The 23,163-nt window shown below is 39.2% G+C and overlaps 1 protein-coding gene across 1 annotated transcript in view; it reads left to right on the top strand.

Moving 5' to 3' along the window:
- LOC132497793 (dystonin-like) overlaps window positions 1-14,756 on the top strand; it is a 504,834-nt gene extending 490,078 nt beyond the window's left edge. Inside the window, 11 exon segments of the mRNA XM_060111281.1 lie at window positions 444-607; window positions 1,610-1,772; window positions 3,104-3,258; window positions 3,430-3,504; window positions 4,408-4,425; window positions 7,187-7,304; window positions 8,204-8,275; window positions 9,209-9,408; window positions 9,822-9,932; window positions 12,814-12,937; window positions 13,735-14,756. Coding sequence (XP_059967264.1) covers window positions 444-607; window positions 1,610-1,772; window positions 3,104-3,258; window positions 3,430-3,504; window positions 4,408-4,425; window positions 7,187-7,304; window positions 8,204-8,275; window positions 9,209-9,408; window positions 9,822-9,932; window positions 12,814-12,937; window positions 13,735-13,997 — 1,463 coding nt within the window. The 3' untranslated portion in view covers window positions 13,998-14,756.
- The last annotated feature ends 8,407 nt before the right edge of the window (window positions 14,757-23,163 follow it).

Genomic DNA, 23,163 nt, shown 5'->3' with positions numbered 1-23,163 from the left:
GGGAATTTGTTGGGTATCTTGGTCCGACGCTGGCGAGCCGCCCAGTGCCTCCTGCCCTCCTCTCAGCTGGGTTTGCCCAAACTGATTCACATACACTGCAGTGCCCTGGCAGTAGCAAAGAGGAGGATCGCAGGATGCTTTTTTGTCATTGAAGTGGCACGGATTTTAGACTGGAAAATGTTTGAAGCATCAGTGTATTGAGAGAACTTTCCAGTATTTCAGGGCTCTTGTCAAGAATATTTCTCTGCTGTCTCTGAACGACCCTTGTTAAGTAAAACACATTTGATCCTGGTATCGTGCATCATCTAAATTGGGGTGTTTCTACACGTCATAGCTAGTAATGAAGTTGATTTAGTCTGAACAAGGAACAGTAAAGGTCAAGCCTTAACGTATTTCAAAACCCCAGAGACTTTGCCATCCTAACTCAAGTTATGTTTGAACAGGAAAACGCTTCCCAGCATCAAGCTTCTATCCCTCTGGATCACAGACACAAATCGAAACCAAGAATCCCAGGGTCAACTTACTGGTGAGCAAGTGGCAGCAAGTCTGGCTGCTCGCCTTGGAAAGAAGGAGGAAGCTTAATGATGCCCTGGACAGACTGGAGGAGGTGAGAAAACTCATACAGTGGGTACCATATTGTCATCTGCCCTCATTCACCGGAACGCATTGCCAAGATCTAGATTTTTTTCAACGTTTCTGATAATAGATAAGAAAACTCTTGATGTCTGAGTGCTTATTTTACTTCTAAAATTAAAGCCACAGGTATGAATGTTTTTATGGTGGGGGGGAAACCCTGATATATGGGCCTTGGATTTAGGGAATCAAAGTCAAAAACAGGTATGTTGTAACATAATCAGGAGCTGACTCCTTCGGAAAAGATCTGGCTTGATGTATGTTTGCTGACAGCATCATCTGGCAACTATAATCATTTATAATGCAGATCATTTAATCATATATACTCTGTGATCTGAGGTGTAGGGTGTCAGATTCTAGAATTGGTAAATTTTTAGAAGGTGAGGAGTTAGGAGCTGCTGGTGGCAGAGACGTGAGGGGTAAGGTAGGTAAAATCGGTCTTGTTCAGCTGGGCCTGCTCCCTGGGGCACAGAGCTCCTGTCACCTTGGGCCACACCACCTTTGTGAGTTCGGCATTATCAGAAATTTTCAGTGTGACTTTTTGAGGAGTTCTGTTTCCTCTATTTGTAAAGAAAAAACAGTGACAGTAACAGAATAAACTTTAGAGAAAAAATGTTCAAGTCCCCTTTGCAAGATGATACCTTTCCTGGAGGGAATGATCTGTGTGTTATCTAAAAGATCATTAAAAACGTTTTTCATATTGTATAAGATAATAGTTTTTATTATCTAGAGGATCGTTATAAATAACATTATTCATATTGTATAAGGTAATTTTGGTTATCTAGAGGATCATTAAAAACGTCATTCATATTGTATAAGAGATAATTTTGGCTATCTAGTGGATCATTTAAAACATTATTCATATTATATAATTTTGGTTATCTAGAGGATCATTCGAAATAACGTTATTCATATTGTGTAAGATATAATTTGAGCACAGCAGTAACTCAGGCAAAATGCCTTTTACCCTCTTCAGCTAAGGGAATTTGCCAACTTTGATTTCGATGTCTGGCGCAAAAAGTACATGCGATGGATGAATCACAAGAAATCTCGAGTGATGGACTTCTTCAGGAGGATCGATAAAGATCAGGATGGGAAAATAACCCGACAAGAATTTATTGACGGGATTCTTTCCTCAAGTAAGTCCCAAGAGAGGTGGCCATAACATGTAATTTTTAAAGAAAATAAGCGCAGTTTAAAATTGTGGAGCCAGTAAACCTGTGTTACTAATAAAGCATCACCTTTAAACTTGGCTGTGAAGTCATTGCCCTCAAAAACAAAAACACAAAAAAAACTGTCCTTAGTTAAAATTTATGGCTTTGAAGTCAGGCACACTTACTAATTGTGTCACCACAGATAAACCCCTTTTCTCCACTGGAGCTGTGTCCCTATTTAGTGTAATCAGGTTAATAATACTTAATTCTTAGATTGTGTTGCCTGGCATAAAATGGGAAATCAATAAATGCAAGTCAGTCTCTCCCTTTTTCATTTTAGTTCACATTCTGATCTAATATTGTCATTAGTAGGAAATTAGAAGGCTATAAAAATTCTTAAGGTATGTGCCCCCTTCTTGTTTGATAGATTATTTTGATCACATGTATGTGATTTCTCTGGCAGATGTTACTAGAAGCACTCTTAAAGTAAATTTCATGTAAATTATTCCTTAAGTAAAGTGGTACTTGAACCATATGAAATTTGCTAATATTAAACAGTTTTTAGCCTAGAAAAACAGCCATTTCATAAGATTCATCCTAATAGTAGTTAAAGGTAAATTTAGGCCACATATGTAGTGGTTGTGCTTGTGTGATGTAAATCAGATTTTTGTTTTTGTTTTTTTTAAGGATTGTAATATACTTGATCATCCTAATCATTTAACTGGCCACACTACAATTAAAATGTGCGATCGAGAATGTCTTACAGCAGAATTAACAAGTTAATGCTACTTACTTTTTCTTTAAGGCGTAAATCTTTTTGTAAAATGTTATTGTAAATAGCAGCTCTTACCAACTTTCATTGCGACCAGAGTATGACTTATACTGAGAATATCTTAATTATCACTCATATGTGGAATCTAAACCCAAAGTGAAACTCACAGAGATAGGAGAAAAATAATTGCCAGGGGCTGGGAAGTGGAGGAAATAGGGAGAGGCTGGTACAAGGGTACAGATTTTCAGCAATAAAATGAATAAGGTCTGAGTATCTAATGTACAACATGGTGACTGTGGTTGATAACACCATATTGTATAATTGGAATTAGCTGAGGGAGTAAAACTAACTCTCACCCAAAAAAACCCCGAAGAGTAAAAGATAAATATGTGAGGTGATGGATGTGTTAATTAACTAGATGGGGGGAATCCCTCCACAGTGTATACATGTATCAAATTATTACGATTACACTTTAAATATCTTACAGTTTTATCTGTCAATTATTCCTCAATAGCACTACTTACCATTGTTTTGAAAATCTTAGAGTTCCCGACCAGTCGTCTGGAGATGAGTGCGGTTGCAGACATCTTTGACAGAGACGGCGATGGATACATCGACTACTATGAATTTGTAGCTGCCCTTCACCCAAATAAAGACGCATACAAACCTATCACTGATGCTGACAAAATTGAAGATGAGGTACTCGTTACCTTTCCACCGGGTAGAACAAGCACCGTGTGTTCTGCCCAGATACCGTGTACAATTCATGCAGTTGTTTTACTTCCATGTTTAGTTGTTGCATACAGGTTTTAAGGATGCCATGATGTAATATTCATGTGAAAGTAACTGTTTCATCATTGCTTCTGGCAGGTGACAAGGCAGGTAGCTAAGTGCAAATGTGCGAAACGATTCCAAGTTGAACAGATTGGAGATAACAAATACAGGGTAAGTTTTCAGAATAGCTGTGTCGTTCTTTCAAAGGATAAAAATTAAAAACTTGGTCTGCATTGTTTCCCAGGAATGCCAGTTATTTATTATTTTTACCTTCTATCAAATATAATGGTATATGAAATTCCAACTTTCGTCATTTTTAATCATATAAAGATAGCTTGCATTTTGTATATTAGGACATATCTCTGACAAGTATGATACATCCATTCAAGGAGAAAAATATTCACAGAAAAATACATCTCATGTATTTAGGTTGCTTTGAATTACTTTATATTTTATTGTGATTAGAGGTAAGTTGTCATATTTTCAGTAACAAAGCTTTTCCAAGCCAGGAAATGAAGTTAAAATGTTTACTCATTTTTGTAAATGTGAAAAAGAGGTAGTGTTTTCCACTGATGCAGAAATTTAAAAAAATTTAAATCTCAGTAACTCAGTTCACCTTCTTTAAAACAATTACTTGAAGACCCTTATGACTTTGTCACTCTTTCTCTATCTTTTTTCTCTTTTTTTGGAACATCTCTTATTTGTAGTAGCTAGATAGGAAATGTGCAGAGTTTCCCTCCTACAGTATATTACTTATAAATGAAACATTATTCATTTTGCCTTTATATTTCCACATTGAAAAATATTCATCTACATATTTGAATTTTTAACTTAAATTTGAAACCCAAAGACTTTCACAAACATTTGCAAAGAAAAATTTCTGATTATTTGGTTTGAAGCTGAGAAAAATGGGTACCTGCACATCTCTAAACTAGATACTATATCCAGAAACCCGAAGTGTGAGCGCATGTGTGTGTGTGTGTGTGTGTGTGTGTGTGTGTGTGTGTTCTAGTCATATAGAAAGTTTCCTGTTGAACTAATTATGTCTTTCTTCCATTTTTCATTTTTTATCAGTTCTTCCTGGGAAATCAGGTATAAACCAGTGGAATGTATTCTCAAGTTCCCAATAATTTTTTTTAACTTTAATTCATAGTCATTAAAGCTTGCCCTGGCCAATCTTTCCCATGCTGTCCCCCTAGCTACTACATTGTTGGTTGGCGTGGTGTTTCTGTATACGCTATAAGTGTCCTTGATCCAGGACTCCTTTTTGCCTTGTGTCTCAAATGAGGAGATTACCTTTAAGCAAACCAGATAATCAACTGTAGCTGGGCTGGGTACAGTGTTACAAATGCAATTTTCAGTTCCTGTCTTTAGTAATACTATCATCTATCATATACAAGTATTCATTGCAACACAAAGTTGATTGTCCACACATCTCTGTGTGGCCTCGTTGGTGTTTGGCCATTGAAGCTGTATGCTCTGGTATAAGGTAGCTAGCGAAGGGCCAGCATCCAGCCAGTGACCTGGGAAAACAGTGCAGGGGAGAGGTCACCATGGCACTCAGCCACGGTGATGTGATCTCTCCAAAGCAGCTGTTGTCCCTGTGCCCTAATTCATTGATTTAGGGCTTAGCATCCTGAGTAGAAACTTTAACTCTGGAGGTTTTAAATGATGTCATTCCTTTTGAGGAAATGTTTCTCTTATAACTTACACGAAATCTTAGTCATACTTCATGCCATTTTGACCTCACATTTAAGTCAAGATAAATTGTCCAGGGCACTGCATCATGATCAGAATTTTAGAACTGAAGACAAGAGAAATCAGATTTTGATTTAAACAAGGAGAGTTTTTTACTGTGTGCTTTTGGAAAGAACCATGCTATTTATAGTACCTGACCATATCCTATTAGCTGGTATTCTGCCCCTCAGTTTCTAAGCCATATTACATCTTAAGTTTCAAATTACCTATTCTCCCCATTTATTGCAAGCAAATAATTTTTTCAAATAAAAATTTTCAGTTATTTTGAATAGATGTTTTGAAAACTTCCATTAGTTTCCATAAAAAGTTACTTCTCCGTTCTTGTTATTTTCTGAGTTAGTAATTGGGATAGCATCTTTTGTTTATGGAAAGGATGAGATATTTCAAAAGGTTTAATTCACAGCACAAAGAACAACATTAGAGTCTCTCTTTTTTTTTTTTTTTTTTTGGTCTCGCAGTTTAGCTGTTGAGAAAATTACGGAAATTCTAAAGACAATGGTAGTTGTCAGAGAATGCCTTCTCAAAATAAAATTTTAAATCATTCGTGTTTATTATAATGGAAATAATTGAAATATCTCTATAAAATATGTTTATATTCTTTATATGATGATATAAATAAATATTTATATCCTTAAAACTTGTTTTGAACATAGTCTTGGAACAAAAGCGTATTGTCTAATTATCTGGTTCCTTAAGGGTAATTTTCTTTAAATCCCCTCCTTTCCCTTTGCTTATTAGCAGCACCAAATTTTTTCTAACAAAATAAATATGCATTTTGATTTTTAAACTTTAATTTACATTTCTAGAGCAGGTTCAACTACAGGAAAGTTGAAGTCTCAAGGCTTTAAAACCATTTTAGAAAAAGTGATGTGAAAAGGTTTGATGTAAACGCCTGAGTCCCACTGGTGCATTTTACATGCTTTCCAGGTCCTTTCTGAGTTTCAGGGTCTGGAATGGTTGGCTTTGGCCTAGTGTTCTCTTCCTGAAACTCAGTGTTAAAATTTATGAAAAACAGCAAATTGTTTCTACTTCACGTTTTCTGTTCATCCATCATGAGTCCAGAAAAGTAGTCACAATTGTATGTTACCTGCCTTAAAAAGAAGCTACTTATGTCTACTTGACTGCTCATTTTGCCATAGTATCCACCAGGTTGGCAACCATGAAATTCAGTCTGGTGGTTTTTATAAGTTGGACACGAGCTTATTAGAAATGATTTAAAAGTATAAAATCATTTCTCATGGGCTTTCATAATAAATAAACCTTATGATCTGAAACTACCTGTAGTCTAGACGTTTATTCAAGATCTGCAGAATCTGTAGTGTATATGATTGGAGATCCACTGAAAGGGCAAGAAAAAGACAAGTGCTTCTCAGTGTCAGCAGTTTTCATATATAGAGCTTTAAAGAAAAGCCTTTTAGATTTGAAAGCTGTATCATTCCTAATGTGTCAGTGACTGTTGTAATATTACAGTAATCTAAAAATGGCACATGAGTCCAGCCTTTAACAAATTAGCCTACCAGATCATTAGTGATGCAGAAGTTTTATTTAACTGAAATTTTTATTAGTCATGATCATTTACTACTTTATCTCTCAGGTCAGGACTGTTTAGAGAAAACAGAGTGAATTTATAAAGATTTCTCCCACGGATTTCAGTGGAAAACAGTTTCAGGTGTAAGAGGAAGTTTTCATGAAGAATAATCAGAGTTTATTAAATTTTCTTTAGAATCATCTTACCTCCTGGAAGCCCTGAGCGAGTGGGCCAGTGCTTATTTTCATGGCTGTGTTTAATCTCTAGAAACATTTTCCATTACTGCCTTACTAATGTTGTTTCCGTCATAAGAGAGAAAAATCATTTTTAGAAGAAAGCTTCAATATTACATGTGATAACCTTTGTGATCTTTTTCCACACTATTTCCTTTGGGCTAAATCAGCATGCAGCCGTCTAACGCAGATCATGATAAACCCCTTTCTCTGAGATTTTACTAATCGCTGCGAACTAAACAAGAAGTTAGAGTTGGTTGCTTACGCAGATCGCACCTCATCCTTTGAGATTTCCTCTTGACAATTAGAGGGTCTTCTTTCTTCCTCTTCCCAGTTTGGAGACTCCCAGCAACTCCGGCTTGTCCGAATCCTGCGAAGTACTGTGATGGTTCGTGTTGGAGGTGGATGGATGGCCCTGGATGAGTTCTTAGTGAAAAATGATCCTTGCAGGGGTAAGGAGATACTTATGTCAAGATAATAACACCACGAAAGTATATCGATCTTGTATTATTTTCCAGCATCAAAAACACAGTGGGGCTAATTTTGGTCATTTATTACAATAAGGAATGTTTCACATTGGTCTGTCAGCCTGAAGTTCCCAAAGAACTTGTGGCAATCGTGTAAACCGTGTTCCTCTCATCATTTTTTTTTTTACGTCTCCTGGATAACTAGGAGACTGGGAGGCAGGAAACACTAGAATAGATTTGCCTTTATGAGGCGTTCCCATCTGCAAGTTTCAAAATGAGCAATTCTACCAACCAGGGGAGGGATTTCCTCTGTCGTTAAGTAGCAAACTAAGGGGAAAGAAAATTGAGCGACGAAGATTGAAGATACCGTACAGTAAAAGTTTAAAAGCGGAAGTTTTTGTGAAATTAGGGGGAGGCGAGGAAAGCAGTATTGAAAATTTTTTTAAAATAATGAACCACTAATTTGACTCTGAATTTTGAAGTTACGGATTAGAGCCTCAACAATATGCACACATAATATACCATAGCTCTCAGGTATCTGGGAGTGCGTTCCCAGCAGCCAGTCAGCAGGCCTTCCTTCTATATTTTGGAAATAATGCAGCTGAAGGTAATGCAGCTCCATTTACGAAACAAAAATTGAGAACGCAGAGTGTTCTGTGGGGTAGCCTAGGAAAGTTAGCTCAGCTGGGGCAAAGTCTTCCAAATATATTTTTCATCCTGAGTCAGACCTTTGAGTGTTTGCCTTCCCAGTGCCACTTTTCTCCTAAATTGTGCGCTAAAGGCCCGATCTGAGCAATCCTTGCATAATCAACTACTGTACTTTGTTTCTTCTCCTGCTAACAGTTTTCTTGAATGTGATTGGTATCCTGTGTCATTTCTTCTAGTTCATCATCATGGGAGTAAAATGTTACGTTCGGAATCAAACTCTTCAATTACTACTACTCAGCCTACTATAGGTTGGCGACCCCTCTCTTTGCCTCTCCCCTCTGACCTCTCCTCTTTCCTACTTGGACATTCTTGCTTTAATCGTTTTGTTTTAAAATAACACGCTTCATCCATCGCGTATGGCTTAACTCACATCCAGCTGAGCTGGTGCTTCCAAATTGAAATTCTGGACTTTCAACACGCTTCGGGTGTTGCAAATGTAGGGGTTGTGTAAGTGATCAAACACAGGCTAACACCCTGCACACGGGGTTCTGGCAGCGCCTTCTCCGAGTGCACGTGTGTTGGTGTGAGTGTTGCATCACGGATGACCTCACGGATCCTGGGGTCTGCTGTTTGTTATTTTGCATGCTGTAAAACCAAGTTTTTAAGGCATAAAATAAAAATACCAGCTGCCTCATTGAAAGCGCAAAACCTGAAAGTTTCTGTGTCGTCATCATGATTAACAGCCCATCTCTCATTCTGTGTAATTGTCCAATTAATCCCAATGGTGAAAGACTGGCAATTTCCCGACCTCAGTAGTACATGCAAAAGACACAGTCCCCTCCTCCCTGGCTTGTCCCCCTCAGGGTGGGGATGGCATAGTGAAACCCTGCAGGCAACAGTAGTGGGTGGATTAACAATATTTGAGCATGAGCTTGTCATTTTCATGCTGACTCTCTCTTTAATAGTGGTTACTCTTGGCTGGTGTCTAGTGTTAGAATAAACACACTTTTATTTTTTTCTTTCCCCAACTGGCCTGTATCCGAAAGGAATGCATTGTAAAGGAATGCATTTGACTTTTTGTGAGGCTGAGTTGGAGTTGGCATGGCAAAAAGGTGTTCTTGCAAACCTCCACGTGGTCTGTGGCGCCAGGTGGCAGTTTTTCCCTCCCCCCGCACTCGACTGAGCCCCTCTTTTTTTTTCCCTTCCTTTCGTTTGTGTGCCTTGTGTGTTCCGTCATCCAGCTAAAGGAAGGACAAACATGGAGCTAAGGGAGAAGTTCATCTTGGCGGATGGAGCCAGTCAGGGAATGGCTGCTTTCCGGCCCCGGGGCCGGAGATCGAGGCCCTCATCCCGGGGAGCCTCGCCCAACCGGTCCACATCCGTGTCCAGCCAGGCTGGCCAGGCGGCCTCCCCACAGGTCCCTGCCACCAGCACACCCAAGGTAGGACTCGTTTCCTCTTCCTCTGCGCTCACTGTCTAGAGTATGCTTTTGAATGTTTGGGGGGGGGTCCCTAGAATTTGTAGGACCAGCTTTTTCCAAATGTGTCCCTTCTCACAATATGGAAGATGAAGAATTTAAAATGTGTGTGTGTGTGTGTGTGTGTGTGCGCGCGCTTTTGCCCTGTGGCCCATATAGAGACAATCTATTTAGGGGCTTTGGTTACCTTTCAGATTGGTTTTTCTTTTTAAAGCTTCCTTCATGTTTTTGGTGTGTATGATTTGCCATCAGACCTTTTCTGTTTGTTTTTAATGATGATCATTCTTACTGTGAAATGAATGGCTGTGAATCTCTTTCCGTGGCTTTGTTTTTTTACCTGCCGTCCTTTACGTTTGATTTGCCATTGTTCCATACAGATTCTCCATCCTTTAACACGCAATTATGGTAAACCCTGGTTGACAAACAGCAAGGTGTCAACTCCTTGTAAACCAGCTGAGTGCTCAGACTTCCCCATGTCATCTCCAGAGGTATCGTAAGGCCCCAGATTCCAGCCTAACAGCCGCCTTTAACTGAAACGATCACCTACTAACACTGCTTCACCTCACCCTAAATGTACTTTTGATAATACGTCGTCTTTTTACAGACTTCTATATAATAAGTCTCAACCCTAGGAACGTGAGAGTAAGGGGTGAACACAAAAGACAGTTTATAGCTCCTCGAAGGGTGTCAACCTAATCTAGTTACTTCTGCATGCTCTCAGCCTTTTTTGTTTTTTTGTTCTCTTTCTCATACTTAATTTTGCTTTTCTCCCCTGGGAGAGTGACATAACAGGAGATTATACCCAGACCTAAGTCAGGTTTCTTTTCAAGCTGATGCTATGCTTTTGCTTCTAGACATAATTTGGGCAAGAAATGCTGTAACCCTTTTTAGGTGAGAGTGAGAGGCAGTATCATTTGCAAGAGAATCACTTAAATTAAAAGAATGTGGACTGAGTGTTCTCTCTGGGCAAGGTCCTTCTGCCTGTCTGGTATGTTTATTTCTGCCCAAGAACACTGGGTAGATGAGACCCAAGCCTTTTAGTTATCAGTGCAAGGGGCTGGGGGCTTGGATAGGCAAAAAGTTATTGTCATTCTCAAAAGGTATGTATCTTTATTAGACTTAATGATTTTTTTCAGGACCCTCTCACTTTTTTAAATGACATGCTATATGGGGCTAAGATATTTAGGTGATATAAAATTTGCCGAGATTAACTTATATATCAGATCATTTATATTCAATTGGAAGTCAACCATACGTCTTTTAAAGAAAGTTCTCTGTAAAATGATAAACGTAGGCACCAAATAAATCACATATTTGATTAGAATCACAATAAGGAAGGGAGAAAAATCCCTAAAGAACTGTTACTGAAACCAAGGAGGTATTTCATATTAAAGGCAAGGACTCCTGGATAAAACTAATTTAGTACCTCTCAAAAGCCTATTGTGCTTTTCAAAACTCTTATCTGTTATGTAACCCTCACACTCATAATGAGAGGTAGGCAGAGAAAATGTCATTGCCCTCCTGACTCAGATTGAAATGATGGAAATGGAGATTGCGGATGGTGGTATAGAGTTGGGGCAGAAGCCCATTCCTCAACTCTTCCTCATCCCCCAGCCCCTCATTTCTCCCCTTTCCCTCAAGTGCGTGATGTTAGTATCCTATGTTATGTCTGAGGCGTCTGTCGCTTCTGATGGATCTGTTGTAGCCAAAACTGAGAGCAGCTGAAGGAACCTAAAGTGACATGTTTGCTTTAAATATTTAGAGCTGTGCTACTCTGTTAGTTCAAATTTTTGAAAAGTGGAAACCCCCCCAAATTTAAGTCTTATTATTTTGGCTAATACAAAGCTAGGTTTCATTTCAAATAGCCTCATGAGGCAAAGCAACAGTATCCTTCTATGGAAGGGTCTTTAACAGCATGGGGTAGGTTTGTGACTATAAAATCAGAAGATCAAGGCGTCTGAAAAGAATGCTCTTGGTCCTTCATGGTAATGAACTGTCATCTTGAGTGATATATTTCATCACCTGTGAGTCCTCACTCTCTCCTGGGTTGTTGAGATTCTGAGTTAGGAATTTAACTGGGGCAGAGCTGTCAGGGTTCGGGCAAACTACTGCCCTCTTCAGGTCCTCCTCTTCCACAATTGTGAAAAAGTGAGTAGGTAAGTGTGAGGATTAATTGTGGTTAGACTTGTGAGAGTATTTTCAATGCTTAAGCATCTTTTTTTTTTTGGCCGTGCTGAGTAGCATGCAGGATCTTAGTTCCCCCACCAGGGATCAAACCCCTGCCCCCTACCATGGGAGTGCAGACTCTTAACCACTGGACCACCAGGGAAGTCCCAAGTATTATATGTATACGAATTCTATATAAATTCTATACTTAAATGTATGTAGAGAATACATATGTAAATGAATTATGAATATCATTAATATTAATAAATTGCAACCCTGATAGATCCAAAGGTCTTACATATGCTTTATTATTAATCATTTAAAACTATTTAATAAAGGAAAATTAATTTTTCAAAAAGCATATGTAATTGTTTAGATCTGTTCCTCCAAACAGCTCCCTGACTGTGAGTTCATTGAGGAATATGATGTCTTTATACTTCCCAGATTTGTTTTTGGTTTTTGGTTTTTCTTAACTTTGGGAGAATTTCCAAAATGTTGTGGTGATCCAGAAAAAGTGAATGATTTCAGATTTAGAATAAAATGTCATAGTTTTGATTACTTTAGACATTCTCTGCAAACTCCTGTAAGAATTTTAAGAGAATCATCACCAAACATTGCCTAGGTATCTCGTAAGGACTGTAGACAGTGAAGGAGCCAAGAGAGGAAGTGACATCTTACCAAGTTATAGAATGTCGCTGTTTTTTCTTGTTGGCAGTTATGTTTGTTTAAATGGTGGCTGTCTAGGCATTCCTTATTTTCTTCCTGTTCGATTTCTGTTTGTTTATTTCTGTCTAGTTCCCTAAAAACCTTGCAGGCAGCAGAGAGTCCAAGCACGATTTTTTAGAGGCCAGTCTTCTCTTGGGACCATGCAGCCACCATCATCTTTTTGGCTGTACTCTCTCAACTCTGTGATAATTCACTGACAATCTGAAAGATACTAACGTACTCAGAGTTTGTCTTTGTTTCCTCGGGGAATCTCCACTTTTGTGTTTTCTCTCCAACATGAATTCATTTCCTTTAGAGGGGTCCCTCTGAATTTAGGGAGAGAATAAGAAATTAGTGGAGAAAAGCAAGTGAGAACCCCATGCCTCCTCACCTCCTGAGTGTCTAGTGGAGAGTTCCCACCAGTCTGTGAAGTGGTGTCAGTGGAGAATCACGGGACAGGAGCAATATCTGAAATGTCTTTTCCCTGATTCGACACAGGGAACGCCGATACAAGGAAGCAAGCTTCGACTTCCGGGATATTTATCAGGGAAAGGCTTCCACTCCGGGGAGGACAGTGGCTTGATCACAACCGCAGCTTCCCGAGTGCGGACACAGTTTGCTGGTGAGTCTGCTGCGTTTCTTCTCTCATGGCTTTGCAGTGTGATCTGATATGAAAATCCCATTTCTTCCTAATCGGGGAAGACAAATCAATGCTGCTGTATTCTTCTAAAATGACAAGTGGTCCCAGTCGTCCATCAAAGGTAGGGGATCAGTGAGCCATGGGCATAAGGAACTCAAACATCCCTTTTGCAAAGTACCAGAGAAAGATGAGACAGTGACTGTGGAATCGAAGAAAAACCGTGGCAGGATCTACCCCTTCCGACCGAAAGTCTGGCCTCCTCTGCTGCTTGGAAATTGCACTGGGTTCTGTTTGGGGTGGTTGGAAAAACCCAGATGCACTGGCCCTGACCCCGGGGATCCTAAGCACAGCAAGCCTGAAGCTTCTTTAAACTTTCAAGTCTTTTGTCTTCAATTCCTTTGTGCTTCGAATTACTTATCCTAGGCAAAACACACAAAGCTTGTGCTGTGTGCGTTTGTACTGCACACGTCCCTGGGTTACACCCGCCAAACTTTGGAAAACACAATCTCAAGTGATATATCTATTCCTTATGTCTGTGTGTAGTAAATGGAATTCCATTTTAAGTGGGGTAGCCCCCAACCTTCTTTTTGTTTGTAAATTGAGCTTTTTGTATATTTTGTCTACTTAGTGTGGGAGCAAGGCCATGAAATCAACGTGTATTTCTTGAGCGCCCACTGGGTGGGCAAACTGGCTGAGATTAAACGTGGCACTGAGTTTCAAGAATCGGTGGCAGCTGGATGCAGTAGGAAGGGTGACCCCTCTCTGCCCTCTCTCCTCAGATCCCAAGAAGACCCACAGCCGACCAGGAAGCCGAGCTGGCAGCAAAGCTGGTAGCCGGGCCAGCAGCCGCCGAGGCAGCGATGCATCAGACTTTGACATCTCGGAAATCCAGTCCGTGTGCTCCGACGTGGAGACTGTCCCCCAGACACACAGGCCTACGCCCCGAGCAGATTCTCGGCCGTCCGCAGCCAAGCCTTCCAAAATCCCCACACCCCAGAGGAAATCACCTGCCAGCAAATTGGACAAGTCCTCCAAGAGATAGTGCAGTTGGTTCTACCACTGTCCTTCCTAAAGCCTTTACTATTTAAGTCTGAAAGATGTAACATATGATGTAGAGACTATTGTGAAATAATACAAGAGGTGAGTTTAAAGTTCTGCAGATGGCCTTATTTGTGTATTTGTCTTTTTCTTTTATCTGTATAATTTGGGTCAGATAGTCTGGGGTTTTAGTCACATCCTCCGCGAGGGGGGAGAGAGTTTGATAGGCACTAACGTTTCTGCACTGAACGTGTGGAGCACACCTGAGACCACTATACCTGCAGGTAAGTCCACAACTTCCCGACAGCCAGCCCTCCACTGGGAGCTAACATGAAGGATACCTCAGGACACCTTCTTGCTTCTCTGGAAACTCTGAAAAGCCAAAAGACACCCACAGCCATCTATTCCGAGACGATCTAAGTGTAAACTGCAAGAGCGGGGGCAAAAAGACAAACACACCCGCCGCAGTTCTTAACCTTGTACCTGACGGAGAACTCACAGAAAGTTCCTTTCTGCACCTGCCCATGCTCTGAGATTCCCAGACTCTTGCGCATTTCTGTGCCATGGCTTCACCTGAGGCCAGAGGCATCCTGGACGTGAGCCCTCTTATCCTGTAAGAATATCATCATAAAGTGCATTCATGTAAATGTGAGGTTTTCTTTTGCTTGAGTGGACAGTAGCACCTGTACCATTGAACTCATTTTGTATCAAAGCAAGTTTGCTTGCAGAAAAGCTATGAAATAAAACATGTCCCTTAACTACATTGCTACGGAATTAATTTTTTTCCCCAGGGAAAAAAGTCAGTGTATTTTTTTATGAGCAAATATCCATTTGGAGTGACCAAACGAGACTTAAAAATGGGTTTATTTTGATTTTCTCATCTGAAGTAATCATGTTCTGGTATTATATCTATATTTAATAAATATATACCTTTTAATTTATTATGTATACTCACATACTATAGGAAGATATTAGTATGCATTTAATAAAACATATTCACTTGAACATATGGCATACCTGATTATTTAAAGTGAACTTTTTCTGTTCTAAATAAAGCTTATATGGATGATCTCTCTTTACTAACAGTGTGACAGGCTAAGTTTGGGGGACAAAAAACACAGGGATGTAATACATAAGAAATGATAAAATAACATTAACCATTCTATAAATATTTTTAATATGTACCAACCATGTGCCAGACTCTGTTGGTGACCCTGAGGCGCTCTTATATTCAAGGGGCAAAAGCTAATAAATAAATCACTAAAAAACATGAACTGAAACCAGGGGATGTATGACAGGGTAATGTAGTTACATTCCCTCCTGTGTACATTTAAAAAGCAAATGATAAAATTTTCTTAAATATAAAAATGGCATCAAATATAATTAGAAGGATGGCAGATGGTTCCTTTGGGTATGACTGGTCACAATTTGCCCCGTGACTTTGTAAATTCATTTCAGCACACGTCATTGGTGGCATTTGGATTCAGGAGTTAGTTAAGATAGTCGCGTGTTTTCCCCGCATGGTCATTTTCATGGAGGCCAGCGTTGAATTGAAGGGCCTGGAGTTTCCGGAGACAGAAATTAGGTGCCACTTCTAAGTGACTCCTTTCTCAAAGCATGGGTCTCAAGTGCATGCCCTTGATGGGAAGGGTGATTCTAACCTACGGGACCACTTGCCGTAATTCATGCATTTGATTGTAAACACCTGGTCTGAGAAGGCAGTTGAAATTGCTGTTACTTCTTTAGTGCTTTGCATAGGATCATATTTCCACTTCAAAGACAAATTTAAGGGAATAATTTTATCTGGGCTCATTTGAATGCTGCCCCTGATAAAGAGCTAGGGAATTTGGTTTTTGTAGTAGGAAGTGGTGAAAGATACTTCCAGAGTCCTAAGGAACTGTTCCCAGCTACCAGCAATTGCCCTCCTGGGGAGCTTTTCACACTTTGATGCCTGATATTTGTTTCCTCTTGAATGTTTGTTTCCCAGAGCCTCAGGCTGACTTCTGAGGTCCTCCTGTAAGTTTCCCTCCTCTTCGCTGCACACGTTCCTTCTCTTTTCTTTTTGTCTTTCTTTCTCTTTTTTTGTTTTCTTTCCTACTTTTTATTTTAAAAAAATGACATTGGAATGAATCGCAAAGCTAAAAATCTTAAAGATTGGTTCTGTTAGAAGATAAACTGAGGCATATTAAGAATTTTTAGGACATCTACGAAACAGAAACAGACACAGACATAGAGAACAGACCCTGTGGTTGCCAAGTGGGAGGGGAGGGTGGGGTTAACTGATGCAAACTATTATATATATGGTGGATAAACAAGGTTCTGTACAGCACAGAACTATATTTAATATCCTGGGATAAACCATAATGGAAAAGAATATGAAAAAGAATATATATATATAACGGAATCACTTTGCTGTATAGCAGAAATTAACACAACATTGTAAATCAACTATTCTTAAATTAAAATTTTTACTAAAGAATTTTAAGAGTTTACTTGAGCAAACGCCAGTACCAATCAGGCAGCGCCAAACCAGAAGTGGTTAGGAGTCCACCAACAGGAGAAAAAGCAGAGGCAGAGCCAGGAAATCATTGAATGGCTGTCACTTAGAGCCCAGTTGACTGTTTGTGATTGGCTGCCCTTAGGCTTTGATTTCGTAACCTCAAGGCATTTACAGAACTAGATTTGGGTTTTTGTTTTCCTAGGCCGCTGAGGCACTAGAGCCACTTGGGTCTAAAGGCCTCCTTGTTTAATTAATTGAATGGTTCTTAAGCGTTAAGGCAGCTGAATCATGGAGTCGATTTTTTGTGTCTTAAAAATAAAAACTACTAATTCTCATGAAAAAATGGAGTGCAGAAGGGGATGGGCCTGGACAAATCTCAGATCTGGCTCCTTTTATGGCAAATAAGGGTGGAGGGCCTTGGAAGTGCCCTGTTGGCTGCTGGGGTTTGACCTGTAAAACAATGAAAAGGAAGAGAGGCAGAGAAAGGATCTTGTTTCCTTTTTGATCATTTTTTAAGCTTGCTTCACGTATTTGCAACAAGGGAAATCGGGATGAGGTACAGTCATTTACAACTTTTTGGACAACGTGGTTTGAAATGCTTGTGCTTTTTTGTCAAACAAGTGATCTGATTGCGCCAACTGTACATTTGCAAGTGCCCAAGCTATTGTATGTGTCTCATGAGGTGGCCACCTGGCCAGGAACATACCTCTGGGGGCCCATGAAGAAGGCAAGGACACTTGTCTCTTAGTACTTTAGTAACTAGGTTTCCTTGAGTCTTGTTAGGGGTTAACTTGATGGTCACCAAAATCTACTTGGATGTGAATAGAGTCATAGATGAGTTGTATGACTTTGTGAAATATCTGACCTACCCTGCCCAACTGTACAACTTTGGTTGACTTCATATAATTTTGGTGAAATGGAGATGTCGAATATCTAGTTAGGATAAACGACAGCAAACATACGGAGTCTTTCTGGCTTCTGCTTCCTATGTGCTAAATTAAGAACACATGCAAGGCACCCTGACTTCAGACTATACTACAAAGCTACAGTAATCAAGACAGTACGGTACTGGCACAAAAACATAAATATAGATCAAAGGAACAGGATAGAGTGAAGTAAGTCAGAAAGAGAAAAACAAATACTGTGTGCTAACACATATATATGGAATCTAAAAAAAAAAAAAAGGTTCTGAAGAACCTAGGGGCAGGACAGGATTAAAGATGCTGACGTAGAGAACGGACTTGAGGACACGGGGGGGGAAGGGTAAGCTGGGATGAAGTGAGAGAGTGGCATGGACATATACACACTACCAAATGTAAAATAGATAGCTAGTGGGAAGCAGCCACACAGCACAGGGAGATCAGCTCCGTGCTTTGTGTCCACCTAGAGAGGTGGGATAGGGAGGGTGGGAGGGAGATGCAAGAGGGAGGAGATACGGGTATATATATATATATATATATATATATATATATATATATATATATATATATATATATATATATATATATATATATATATATCTGATTCACTTTGTTATACAGCAGAAACTAACACACCATTGTAAAGCAATTATACTCCAATAAAGATGTTAAAAAAAACATGCAAAGCAAAATGTGTTCAAAGGAATTTCATATTCATTTACCCACACTTTTATTGTACCCCATTACTTGAAATTAAAGCCTGCATAGGAGATGAGAATAAAAAGAGATGAAAAGTTTTCAAAAGTTATCCTCAGATAAAATATTCTTTTAAAAGTTCCTCACCCTAAAAGAGTGACTTTTGCCCCAGGGCAAAGACCAGGAATTTCAGTTGCCACAGCCTTATAGACTCTATCTTCTCTGCCAGTGGGTTCCCTACTTCTTTGACAGCGTATTTCCAGCAATAAGAATTTTCTGAGCAAACTCTTCCAATGTGTTTATCAGATATTTTTTTGCATATATTATCATTAGCTAATTTCTTAAGGTTCAATATAATCTTAGTGTCAGATTTACACTTAACAACATTGGTGTAGGAATATATACTTATTTCAAATAGTCTTGACAAGTTTTTGGTCTAAATCTTGTCAAATCTGATGAGACCCTCCCTGGTTTAACTCATGATGTGGCTGGGGGAGGCTTGTTCTAGGAGTGTCTTCTCTGCTTTTTTCTTCTTTGTTTCTTGCATTGTAAATGTCTTAAATCCATAGTTTATTTGCAGGGATCCGTTTAAGCCACATTTTGTAAAGATTGTTTCGTTAAAAAGAGATGATAAAATCTGTTCATTCACCCAGCTTGACACAGATAAAGTGCAGTCTACCACACATGCTGCGAGAACCACTGTGTCCTCCCGTCACCTGGGGACACAGACACAGAGGATGCTGTGGGTGCCACCATAGGGCACATGTTACTGTTGGTCTGTAGTATGTCCATGGAGGTTGATTTCCTCCCCCTCCTCTTAGGTGAAATGTAAATATAAACAGACATCTTGTTTTCGTGCCACATCCGAACTTAGAGATCACTGTTCTACACTCTTTCTTTCTCCTCTGCTCCCAGTTTTGTGAGAACACACACACCTGTGCCAGCAGTTATATGTGATTATCTCCCTGCTTAGGTGTTCTCTGAAAATTTGAATTTAGCTCTGGCCCTTGTTACCTCTCACTTGTGCTACTACAGGATGCCTGTTTATCGCCTCACTTTCAATGTCTTCTCCAGATGTCAGGCTGGAGGAATTGGTCCCATGGGGAGGGACAGGCCTTTCGATAATGAAGGACCAAAAGAAAGGGTGGTTAAGGTGGGAAAAGAGATAACCCTTTAAACTTACACAGTTCTGTACATCAGTTATATCACAATAAAACTGGAAGGGAAAAAAAGATGGAAAAAGAAGTTAAGGGAGTTACATTACCTAACTGCACTGACTTATTTCAGCAGATTAGAAGCCAGGGTGTCCTGCCTGGAGTTAAGGAAAAGGTCATAGGTTATGGTGTTTGAGTTGAGCCGAAAAGGTTTGAAATAGCTGAGACCAGGGGTCTGTAGTTACCCTGACCTACAGAGTGCAGCTGGGTGTAGGAACAGAGGGGGCAGAAGGTTAATTGAAAGTTAAGAACTGAAATCAAGAGGTTTACAGACAGACAAGAACTGAAAGAATTCAGCACCACCAAACCAGCTTTACAAGAAATGCTAAAGGAACTTCTCCAGGCAGAAAAGAAAAGACCACAACTAGAAACAAGGAAATTACAAAATGGGAAAGCTCACTGGTAAAGGCAAACATACAGTAAAGGTGGGAAATCATCCACACACAAATATATCAAAACCAGTAATTTTGAGAGTACAAATGCAGGATATTTGAAATGCATTTGAAATTAAGAGATGAGCAAGTTAGGGGGCTTCCCTGGTGGTGCAGTGGTTAAGAATCTGCCTGCCAATTCAGGGGACCCGGGTTCAAGCCCTGGTCTGGGAAGATCCCACATGCTGCGGAGCAACTAAACCCATGCACCACAACTACTGAGCCTGCGCTCTAGAGCCCATGAGCTACAACTACTGAGCACATGCACCACAACTACTGAAGCCCACATGCCTAGAGCCCGTGCTGTGCAACGAGAAGACACAGCAATGAGAAGCCCGCTCACCACAATGAAGAGTAGCCCCCGCTCGCCACAACTAGAGAAAGCCCATGCGCAGCAACGAAGACCCAACGCAGCCAAAAATAAATAACTAAAATAAATAAATTTTTAAAAAAATAGATGAATAAATTAAAACAGTCATATACATATAGATTGCTATACCAAAACCTCATGGTAACTGCAAACCAAAACTCTATAACAGATATACACACAAAAAAGAAAAAGGAATCCAAACATAACACTAATGATAGTCATCAAATCACAAGAGAACAAAAGTGAACAGGAAGAAAAAAGACCTAAAAAACAAATCCAAAACAATTAATATGGCAATAAGAACATACGTATCAATAATTACCTTAAATGTAAATGGATTAAATGCTGCAAACGAAAGACTGGCTAAATGGATACAAAAACAAGACCCTATATATTCTATCAAACATTTAGAAAAGAGTTAACACTTATCCTTCTGAAACTATTCCAAAAAATTACAGAAGGAACACTTCCATAATCTTTCTAAAAGGCCACCATTACCCTGATACCAAAACCAGACAAAGATACCACAAAAAAAGAAAATTACAGGCCAATAACACTGATGAACCTAGACGCAAAAATCCTCAATAAAATACTGGCAATCCAAACCCAACAATACATTAAAAGGATCATACACCATGATCAAGTGGGATTTATCCCAGTGATGCAAAGATTTTTCAATATCCATACATCAATCAATGTGCTACACCACAATAACAAATTGAAGATACAAACCATATGATCATCTCAATAGATGCAGAAAAAGCTTTTGATAAAATTTGACATATATTTATGATAAAAACTCTCCAGAAAGTGGGCATAGAGAGAACATACTTGACATTATAAAGGCCATATACTACAAACCCACAGTTCACATTATACTCAATGGTGAAAAGGTGAAAGCATTTCCTTTAAGATCAGGAACAGGACAAGACTGTCCACTCACACCACTTTTATTCAACATAGTTTTGGAAGTCCTAGCCGCAGCAATCAGAGAAGAAGAAGAAATAAAAGGAACCCAAATTGGAAAAGAAGAAGTAAAACTGTCACTGTCTGCAGATGACATGATACTATTTACAGAAAATCCTAAAGACACTACCAGAAAGCTACCAGAACTCATTAATGAATTTGGTAAAGTTTCAGGATACAAAATTAATACACAAATCTCTTGTAATTCTATACAATAAAAACAAAAGATCAGAAAGAGAAATTAAGGAAACAATCTCATTTACCATTTCATCAAAAAGAATAAAATGCCTAGGAGGCAAAAAAAATCTGTACCTACCTAAGGAGGCAAAAAGTCTGTACTCCTCACACAATAAAATGCTGATGAAAGAAATCAAATGTGATACAAACAGATGGAAAGATATACTGTGTTCTTGGATTGGAAGAATCAATATTGTCAAAATGACTATACTATACAAGGCAATCTATAGATTCAATCCATCTCTATTAAATTACCAATGGCATTTTTCACAGAACTAGAATAAAAAGTTTTAGATTTATATGGAAACCCCAAAGACCTCATATAGCCAAAGCAATCTTGAGAAAGAAAAACAGGGCTAGAGGAATCAGGCTCCCTGACTTCAGACTATACTGCAAAGCTACACTAATCAAAACAGTATAGTACTGGCACAAAAACAGAAATATAGATTAATGGAAGAGGATAGAAAGCCCAGAAATGAACCAACATACCTATAGTCAATTAATCTACAACAAAGGAGGAAATAGTATACAATGGAGCAAAGACAGTCTCTTCAAAAAGTGTGTGCTGGGAAAACTGGACAGCTACATGTAAAAGAATGAAATTAGAATATTCTCTAACATAATACAGAAAAGTAAACTCAAATTGGAGTAGAGATTTAAATGTAAACCTGATACTATAAAACTCCTAGAGGAAAACATAGGCAAACACTTTTTTTTTCTTTCTAATAAGGAAGGTGGGGAGTTCTCTTCCACCTTCTTTTTTTTTTAATAAATAAATTTATTAATTAATTAATTTATTTATTTTTGGCTGCATTGGGTCTTCGTTGCTGTGCAGGGCTTTCTCTAGTTGTGGTGAGCGGGGGCTACTCTTCGTTGTGGTGTGTGGGCTTCTCATTGTGGTGGCCTCTCTTTGCAGAGCATGGGTTCTAGGCACACGGGCTTCAGTAGTTGCAGCACGCAGGCTCAGTAGTTGTAGTGCACAGGATTAGTTGCTCTGCAGCATGTGGGTTCTTCCCAGACCAGGGCTCGAACCCATGTCCCCTGCATTGGCAGGCAGATTCTTAACAACTGTGCCACAAGGGAAACCCGGCAAACACTCTTTGACACAAATCGCAGCAATGTCTTTTTGGATCCATCCCCCAGAGTAATGGAAACAAAAACAAAGATAAACAAATGAGACCTAATTAAACTTAAAATATTTGCACAGCAAAGCAAACCATAAAAAGAAAAGAAAACCTATGGAATGGGAGAAAATATTTATAAATGATGCAACCAACAAGGGATTAATTTCCAAAATACCTAAACAGCTCATATAGCTCAATATCAAAATACAAAACAAAAAAAAACCCCAATAAAACAATGGGCAGAATGTCTATATAGACATTTCTCCAAAGAAGACACACAGATGGCCAACAGGCACATGAGAAAATGCTCAACATCACTAATTATTATAGAAATGCAAATCAAAACTACAATGAGATATCACCTCACACCAGTCAGAATGCCCATCATCAAAATGGCCACAAATAATAAATGCTGGAGAGGGTGTGGAGAAAAAGGAACCCTCCTATACTGCTAGTAGGAATGTAAATTGGTAGAGCTACTACAGATAACAGTATAGAGTATCCTTTAAAAACTAAATATAGAGCTACCATATGATCCTGCAATCCCACTCCAGGACATGTCTCCAGAGAAAACCATAATTTGAAAGGATACATGCACCCAATTTTTCATCGCAGCACTATTTACAATAGCCAAGACATGGAAGCAATCTAAGTGTCCATCGACAGATGAATGGATAAGGAAGATGTGGTACGTATATACAGTGGAATACTA

The sequence above is a fragment of the Mesoplodon densirostris genome, chromosome 10, assembly GCF_025265405.1.
Source record: "Mesoplodon densirostris isolate mMesDen1 chromosome 10, mMesDen1 primary haplotype, whole genome shotgun sequence".
Taxonomy (NCBI): domain Eukaryota; kingdom Metazoa; phylum Chordata; class Mammalia; order Artiodactyla; family Ziphiidae; genus Mesoplodon; species Mesoplodon densirostris.
Note: the sequence above shows the minus strand (reverse complement) of the source record. Positions and strands in the feature narration are given on the sequence as shown.